Source organism: Asterias amurensis, chromosome 18 (genome assembly GCF_032118995.1).
Source record: "Asterias amurensis chromosome 18, ASM3211899v1".
Classification (NCBI taxonomy): Eukaryota; Metazoa; Echinodermata; class Asteroidea; order Forcipulatida; family Asteriidae; genus Asterias; species Asterias amurensis.
Window position 1 is genome coordinate 16,154,885 of NC_092665.1, and position 8,209 is coordinate 16,163,093.

At 42.5% G+C, this 8,209-nt stretch overlaps 2 protein-coding genes across 4 annotated transcripts; both read right to left on the reverse strand.

Annotated features, from left to right (window-relative positions):
- On the reverse strand, positions 1–5,526 carry LOC139951078 (uncharacterized). 3 transcript variants are annotated; one of them, XM_071949907.1, is made up of 7 exons: positions 5,245–5,526; positions 3,171–3,357; positions 2,608–2,724; positions 1,787–2,393; positions 1,157–1,342; positions 332–756; positions 1–137 (listed from the first exon to the last, which is right to left on the reverse strand). In XM_071949907.1, the coding sequence occupies exons 1-7, from the start codon at positions 5,469–5,471 to the stop codon at positions 30–32; spliced, it is 1,857 nt and encodes a 618-aa protein (XP_071806008.1). In that variant the 5' UTR covers positions 5,472–5,526; the 3' UTR covers positions 1–29. The 3 variants fall into 3 exon arrangements, with proteins under 3 accessions (XP_071806008.1, XP_071806007.1, XP_071806009.1); XM_071949906.1 differs by having other exon boundaries at positions 332–780; XM_071949908.1 differs by lacking the exon at positions 5,245–5,526 and adding an exon at positions 3,788–3,891 and having other exon boundaries at positions 332–780.
- A 335-nt stretch (positions 5,527–5,861) lies between these two features.
- On the reverse strand, positions 5,862–8,011 carry LOC139951080 (uncharacterized). Its single transcript, XM_071949909.1, has 2 exons — positions 7,872–8,011; positions 5,862–7,550 (listed from the first exon to the last, which is right to left on the reverse strand). The coding sequence occupies exon 2, from the start codon at positions 7,430–7,432 to the stop codon at positions 6,581–6,583; it is 852 nt and encodes a 283-aa protein (XP_071806010.1). The 5' UTR covers positions 7,433–7,550; positions 7,872–8,011; the 3' UTR covers positions 5,862–6,580.
- Positions 8,012–8,209: the final 198 nt, after the last annotated feature.

Below are 8,209 nucleotides of genomic sequence, written 5' to 3' on the forward strand. Positions count from 1 at the left end.
CTGACGGCAGAGTTACTTTTGCAGACACGTTACTTTGAACATCCACAGTGAAACAAAGCTGAATCTTTCCTGACTGAGTCATAATCGCAGCCCACACACGTGACATGATACCAGCTATCGCAGCTGTCACATTGTACCTGCAAAATAAAATAATACAAATAAGTCACATTAGATGTCAACGTAGGAAAGTTTGAATTTTGGGTTGACCAAAGACAAATTTACTAAAGTGGGATGCGAACCAACGACCTCCGAATTAACGTACCAATGCTCTACCAACTGTCTAGCCCGGTATTAGCGGTCCCTCGCTTGTTTTTATGTTTCTATCACTCACCCATTCAAGCGTGTTGTCTGTTGGCCTGCAGCAATCATAGGAGTCACACACTTCAAACTCCACATCCGGCATCTGGGCTTCATTTGGTGCTCCGATGGGTAGCTTTGCAGGGGGTCCGAGGGGAAGCTTTGCAGGGGGTTGAGTCTTCGTCTTTGACCTTCTACGACGATGCTTCTTAGAGCCTTTCTTCTTGGCCGTTTCCATTGAGGATGGTCCTCTTTTCTTGCTTTGTATCTCCTCTGAATCATTGATGCTTTTCTTCTTCTTGGATGTCTGAATTGGAGAAGTTGACCGCGGTTCAGTAGATATCGAGTCTCCAAGGCTACTAGTACTAGTAACTTTCTCTTGATCCGAAGACGAGAGCGTACTCCTCAACGGTGTTTGAGAGGATACAACAGAAGATGATGATCTAGAGGAATGCAAGTCTGATGAGGCGGAGAAATGAGCACCTTTAAAAGTCAAAGATGAAGGATTTTTAATCCTTGATTGCTACAAGGCTGTTACTTAAATTATCAAAAGTGAGATTTCCTGCTGTCCTCCTGGGTGGAGAGAATCAACTATGTATATCAACACAGTGGAATAATATCAGTTGCATTTTTGATCCATTATTTGTAAATGAAGCCTACTTTCCCCTATCCTCCCAGTAGGAGAGAATCAACAATGGATATGAACACTTGAATTATGTATGCTGGATTTGAGCACAGTGCTACTTAACCAGCAATTTGTGGGTGTAATATTTGTGCTCATTTCTCTCTGTCTTCATGGATGGAAAGAATCAATTATGGACAATGGCGCAATGGTGCTTCGTTATACAAATTAATCTACCTTGACATGGAGTGCTACTTGTCCAGCGTGTCTGAGATGAATTCTTGGTTATCTTAGGCGCTAAAAAGTTTGTGTTTCCAAATTGGAATCTTTGAGGCAAATGATCCAATTCCTGCTCCGAGGCCGACGAATCAAAGTGCTCCGCCTTGGCCCTGACGGCTGACGTCAGTCGAAACAGCTCATCATCTGGGTTAGAAATAAAATAAAATTCAAAGAATGTCAGCATTATTGTACTTTGGGCACATCAGAGAGATGTCAAAATAAAACCCAGATACCTAAAGATCACTCTGGGTGAGGCAAGGCTTGACCTGAATCCGAGTCCGCAAAGCATCCTAATGGAAACAGGCCAATGTTTGTATCCCGTTTCCTTGGCATTAATTGACTGAGAATATTTTAATTCCCCCTGGACAGGATGCCAGTCCATCGCAGGTTACTCTCAACTCGGGCCGGTACCCATTTGTACGCCTGGGTTGAGAGAAGCAATTATGATAAAGTGCCTTGCTCAATGACACAATTGTCAGCACTGACCGTCCAGGATTCAAACCCACATTTTGTGAAATACAGAACTTAAGTCTACCGCCCAAGACTGCTAACCCAAGGCACCCCACTAAACCAGACGGAAACCATTACCTAATCTCGCAGTACGTTTGTCTTCTTCTCCGCTTCCCGAACTATGTTTGTCTTTGCTCTCTGAACTTCGGACTTCTTTGCTGATGTAATCTCCAGGAGCTCTGGCTTCTCTTAATCTGGGGGCTGCAGGAGTTGTCGTGAAATGTTTTGAGGAATGAGTTCCCGGCAGAGAGTTTAACGAAGGGTTCATATTTTGAATACAAGGCATTTCTGGTGATACATGAAGGCCTGATGTTGGTTGCAAATCAAAGTCTGTCGATAGTTTACTTTTCGTTGCAGGTGTTTGGTCATCACGAGGAGTCGGGCTGGTGAATCTTTGCGGCGTTCCAAAGTTAGTGGGAGTCAACGAATCGGAAGACTCTACATTGCTGTTTGGCTGAAGGGATGGGATACGACTCGGAGTAGAGAAGTTGTGAATTCTATTTTCAGAATTGGATTTCGGGACAACTGCAATGTCACTAAGTACCGCTGTATCGAAACCAGGAGGAGAGGAGTGTTGGTCTCTTGGGAGTGAATAAGTTGTCGTTGATGGATGGCGTGAGATGAAAACTGGCGGCACTTTGAGTTCATCGGTTTGTATGGCATTCTCTGAGAGGACCTTTTCAAACTGAAAATAACAATAACAACAATAATAATTGAGTTCTTTAATATAGCGCATTTTACAATAACTGTATCAATGCGAGTTACATTAGTGCCCTGGTCTTTGGGCAAATAACATTCCTGTAATCTTTCTCAGCTCCCTGGGGAGTAAACAGCCCCGGCTGTCGCTCTTCAAAGACAAATAGTTAGTTATTTGTTTGCTATGTTTCTGAATTACTTACCACAAATCTGAATTCTGAATGTATCTGTCGGCTGAGCATGCCAGGCTTGAGCTTGACCCCAGACGTGTGCCCAAACGTCAATGTATCACCTTCGTTGATTCTGACTCTACCTGCAATCTAGAAATGCAAAAAAATAAAATTAAAATTATGTATTACAAAATGAATCCCAGGCAAAGAATCGTCTTTAACAACCTAAAAACGTTATCCTTTGTGTTTTCACAGCCTCGGACTCAATAGAGAAATTAGTCAGGCTCCTTTTTTGTATTGAGCTACACGTAGCAATCATCACTAGTAAATGGATACAGGAAACGTGACGGCCACCTTAATGGGCTGTTGCGGCTCTCTTAAACATCGATCTTATCAATCGTATCTCCTTATCAATCATAGATGCCATTTCAATTCATCACTATGATAAGACCGATGTTAAAAGTGAGCCATAGCAGCCCAAGAATGGGCTAGGCCGTAGTTGTAAACTTAACCCATTCATCCATCCGCCAACGGGAGGATGGAAGGTTACGGTATCGCAACTAGCTAGGCTGCTGCACACTGGACTGGATGCCTACCTTGATGTCATTTATGAAGGTTCCATTTGTACTCATGTCTTGTACATAAACCATCTGTCTATTGTTGTGATATTCGCTCGTCACGACGGCATGTTGTCTTGAGATGAGTTGCTTGTGGATAGATGAGTTCAGGTAGACGTCTACCATCGCGATGTGACGACCAATCGTAAGCTTCTGTTTATTTAATCTGTTTTTGAAAAGATAATTTTACATGGCATAAAGATTGAGGCTGAATGAGATAAATACGCCAAAAATAAGTAATACTAAAATAGCTTCTCAAGAGTCTCAGCTTGTTTAAAAGTGTTCTAAAAGACCTAATTCTCCTAAAGAATAGGGTCACATAATAAAATACAGAAAAAGAAGGTGGGTTTGTGGTTTTGGGACTTTGCTTGTTTTCTTTGTAAATTGTAGACTAAAGAGTAAAGTAAAGGCTGAGTAAAACTAATGGAAAAGTTTCCGTATGGCGCCACCACTTTTTCATTCGATATGAAATAATATACTATATAGTATCTAATTTACTTCAAACAATGAGATATCCCTTTTGTAAAAATGAGTTATAAAGTGGTGGTGCCATACGGAAAGTTATCCAAACTAATAAAAAGAGGTTGATTGAAGACCTTGGCTTGCACACTCATGACACTTGCAGAATGCACTCAGACCGAAACCCTGTGGTGGTACTAGACCCAGTAACTTTTGACATACAGCGCCCCAGTACTGGGTCGGCACAACTATAGAATGCAGGTACACTTCGAAGCTTCCACTGCGCCTCCGCGGAGACGGAGTCGCGGTGACGTTCATACGTACACAGTACACTGGAGTTGAGGTCGCGCTCTGTTGCTTAACTATAAATATTTGGCAACCTAGGGGGCACTCTGAAAGATGCACAACAGCGCCCTCATTAGGCTCGAAAATACACAACTGCGCTATAGCTAATGCGCACCTGTGTTGTCAATTTATTTTATACGATAACTCACAAGACCATGGATTATTTTAAAAAGGGAAAGAAAGCCCGAATTCCGTACAATTATTAATATTGCCCTCATACACGACCCCATTAGAGGATTATTTAAAAAAGAGAAAGAAAGCCCGAATTCCGTACAATTATTAATATTGCCCTCATACACTTGACCCCAATAGAGGATTATTTAAAAAAGGGAAAGAAAGCCCGAATTCCGTACAATTATTAATATTGCCCTCATACACTTGACCCCATTAGAGGATTATTTAAAAAAGGGAAAGAAAGCCCGACCGCGCCTCCGCGCCTCAACCTTCCCCTTCTTCACGATTGCATCATATGCTCGTATTCCTAAAGACGCCCTCTATCGGCCATTGTCCACACCGCGTCTCCGCGCCTCCACCTTCCCCGTCTTCACGATTGCATCAATTGCCCGTTTTCCTAAAAAAGCCCTCTATTGGCCATTGCCAACACCGCAACTCCGCGCCTCCACCTTCCCCGTCTTCACGATTGCATCATATGCTCGTCTTCCTAAAGACGCCCTCTATCGGCCATTGTCAACACCGCGACTCCGCGCCTCCAGCTTCCCCGTTTTCACGATTGCATCAAATGCACGTCTTCCTAAAACGCCCTCTATCGGCTGCTTCACCTACCCCACCACTCACGTCACACTTTGACTCCCTACGACCCTAACATTTTATCTGTTGTATTCATCAATCGCACTCAATACAATCAAGTAGTATAGTACGATCAGCTATTTTCTTCCTCCATGCTACGACCAAGTTACTTAAAACGTACGTGACCGCGACTCCGCCTCCGCGGAGGCACAGATAGAGCTCCAAGTGTACCTGTATTCTATAGTTACTCCACTGGGTCTATGGTACCAGATGATACTCCCATACAATCACTGGTTCCAAATCCTTACTGAGAAATCATAACAATACATAAAGCTAGAGCAAAATGACAGGACAGGCCAGAATGGCCAAAAAAAAAAACGGATTCAGAAGGACTGGAGCCAGTCTAACTAACTACCCCCCCCCCCTTTTTATTAAAAAGTGCAAAATCGGCAATAAATAAGTTAATATTCTGCACTCCCTCCGCAAAAAAGCTACTACTTACAGAAATACATCTTCGATTCCTTTGCATGTTGCCGCTGCTCCAATTCTTCTCAGCTGATAAAGGCAATTTTCAGTCAACTCGCCAGAATCGTCCATGATGATTTTTGACAAGACGAAACTGTGTTTTGATTTTCTTTGACAAGACGAAACTGTGTTTTGATTTTCTTCCGGAATCCGATGATGAATGACCGTCCGTAAACAAACCACTTTTGGGCCCCGGCCAAACATGATTTAACTTTTTTTTAGTCAACAATCGTCAAATGTAATGCAGTCCCAAACCGACTGCGTGATGGCTCGTGTGTGGCTGCGAACCGTGGCCACGTAATGTTCGCATAGAGCTTTCAGAGAAAGTGCGTACTGTCACCGATGACGGTCGTTTACGGTGTTTGATAAGGTATCGAAATTAAGTGCTAACTTTCAGTCATTTTCGCGTCATCAATGAATGGACGACACGCGTACAACGAATGGCCTGCAAATATCAAGAGAGGGCGATGTTCAGAAATTCTACAGCCTTCCCAGTAACCACGCCCCTTTTTACTTCCAATTTTATGTAAAAACAATTAACAAAAGGGAATTCAAAACAAGAACCAAAACCAACACAAACTAACTGCAGTTCTAAGTAGTTATTATATTTAATCTCAATGAGTATACGAATAAATAACAATATAGTATTACATGCATGTACAGCTTCAAACAAAAGGCAATCTAATTATTAAATTTGTTAAACTCAAAGGTCCTGGGGAGGGGGCCCGGGCCCTGGGAAGTTTGTGAAGGAATAAATAAGAGTTATAAACTTTTCATAATAATAATACATGCCCTTAATTTGTTAAATAAATACCCAACAAAAATTCATCGGCCCATATCGAGTTGGACATTACGCTCTGATTTCTTTAAACAGAATAATAATTGCTGTGCAATCCAATACTCATTTATATGATCCATGATTTTAATAACTAAGGGGAAAATCAAGGGTATAGCTGTTCCTCCGAAACCTCAAATAAATAACAATTTTACCACATAGTCTATAATTCTAAACACAAAATTATTGGAGGTTGCTCATGACATCAATATTTGTTCATTTATCACTGGGCTAGGCATAACTATCTTTAGTCTAAAGTTGTTAGTTGCGATAACGTAACTGCCATCGGCAGGAGGGTTACGTTATCGCAACTACCAATATTATGTTTGGTGTTGAGTGACCATAGAGGGTGGAGTATAGTACATGATTTAGGTTGCCCTTGGGTCAATTTGCCCTAGGGATTAAGGGTCAGTTGCTTAGGGCGGGGCCGGTCAGTGATGGGAAACATTACTCGATAAGTTCAAAAATAATGAGTTATTCAAGGTTCGGCAGCAGGAGGTTGAGTAATGCTTCGACGCCCGACTCGACATCTTGGCAGAGTGCGACTCTTTCCATGCTGAGTAAGATGACTCGATCTAGAAAACCCCTTCCCGCATACGCCACATACGAATGGTTTCAGCCCGGTGTGTATAATCTCATGTCGTTTTAAATCACCGCTCCCAGCAAAAGCTTTCCCGCAGAGATTGCAGACGAACGGCTTCTCTCCTGTGTGGACTCTCTGATGAACTTTAAGATTGTGGTTCTGGGCGAAGGTCTTGTTGCATACATCACAGGTGAAGGGTTTCTCACCCGTATGGGTGCGTTCATGATGGGATAGGTTACCGCTGCAGGTGAACGCTTTACCGCAGAATCTGCAGGCAAACGGTTTTTCCCCGGTGTGAGTTCTGAGGTGTATTGTTAGATGGACGCTCAGGGAGAAAGCCTTTCCACATTCACCGCAGGCGTAAGGTTTTTCACCGGTGTGAGAGCGCTGATGTTTCATTAAGTCGCTTCTGCTTAGGAATTTCATCTCGCAGAAGTGGCAGGCAAACGGCTTAACACCAGTGTGAAGGCGTTCGTGTTGTTTGAAACTGAACTGCTGTCTGAAAGTGTCTCCGCAGAAGTCGCAAACGTAAGGCCTCTCGTTGGTGTGGATTCGTTCGTGCTGCTGTAGGTGACTGTTACGGGTGAACGACTGAGCGCAGAATTTGCAACTGAAGGGCCTGTTTCCGGAGTGAATCTGCATGTGTCTGCGGAGATAGCCGATTTTTGTGAAGCGTTTTTCACAGAGCTCACAGGCATAGGGGCGTTCTTCTTCAGTATTGAGGTTTTCATGACAGCCGATCATCATTTTGTGTGCTTGTTTTCATGGGCTATGCTGGATGATTTGCAACAAGCATGGTGATTTACAAGCATTTCCTCTATAGCAGTAGCACCCAGGCTGGCACATCATTGATTGACACCATCACCTGTAAAAACAAAAACATCCAATTTGAATATTTTAGACCATTAAAAATTAAATACATTTTACAATCACAAACATTTCCTTCATCCGTGATGCAACATGCGAAATGACTACTCAGCATAAACAGTGACACTTCTACCTTACTTGCTAATTTTACTAAAAAAACAAGAAAATTGTTTGCATTTGTTTTATAACAATCATTGAATTGCAATTTGCATGTTGACGATTTCTTAATCTTTACTTTTAGTTTTAGCTCAACCTTTTTTAATCATTCAGAAAATTGAAATCATTCAGGACTTTCATTGAAATGTCGACGGATCAGTACCTCAACTCGATTTACAAACACTGAGGTGCAAATCGCCAATAAGTAGAAAGTTTGAAGTTTAAGCGCACATCCTGTCTGTGTCTGCAGTGCAGCAGTCCACACAGCTGTCAAAATAAAGAGATAAAACATAAAGAGGGCAGAACACCCGGAACCCTGACTGCAATTTGTTTTGGCAGGAACCCTGCGCATGTGATGTTGACACATGTCAAAGAAATTTAGTATTGTTTGTGTGTAATATGACTTCACATGATGTGAAGTATCTACCATGTAAACTCAAAGAGCGCGCTATCCCGTGATCCAGGTACCAGACTGACGCTAAAATGGCCGCAATCAGTGGC

Excerpts from the sequence above, each read along its gene's own strand:
- LOC139951078 (XM_071949906.1), bottom strand. The coding sequence starts at position 5,471 with ATGTTTGGCCGGGGCCCAAAAGTGGTTTGTTTACGGACGGTCATTCAT. Across the intron at positions 3,358-5,244 it reads GGAATCGAAGATGTATTTCT|ATTAAATAAACAGAAGCTTA; the intron begins GTAAGTAGTAGC and ends TTTCAAAAACAG. Across the intron at positions 2,394-2,607 it reads ATTCAGAATTCAGATTTGTG|TTTGAAAAGGTCCTCTCAGA; the intron begins GTAAGTAATTCA and ends TGTTATTTTCAG.
- LOC139951080 (XM_071949909.1), bottom strand. The coding sequence starts at position 7,432 with ATGATGATCGGCTGTCATGAAAACCTCAATACTGAAGAAGAACGCCCC.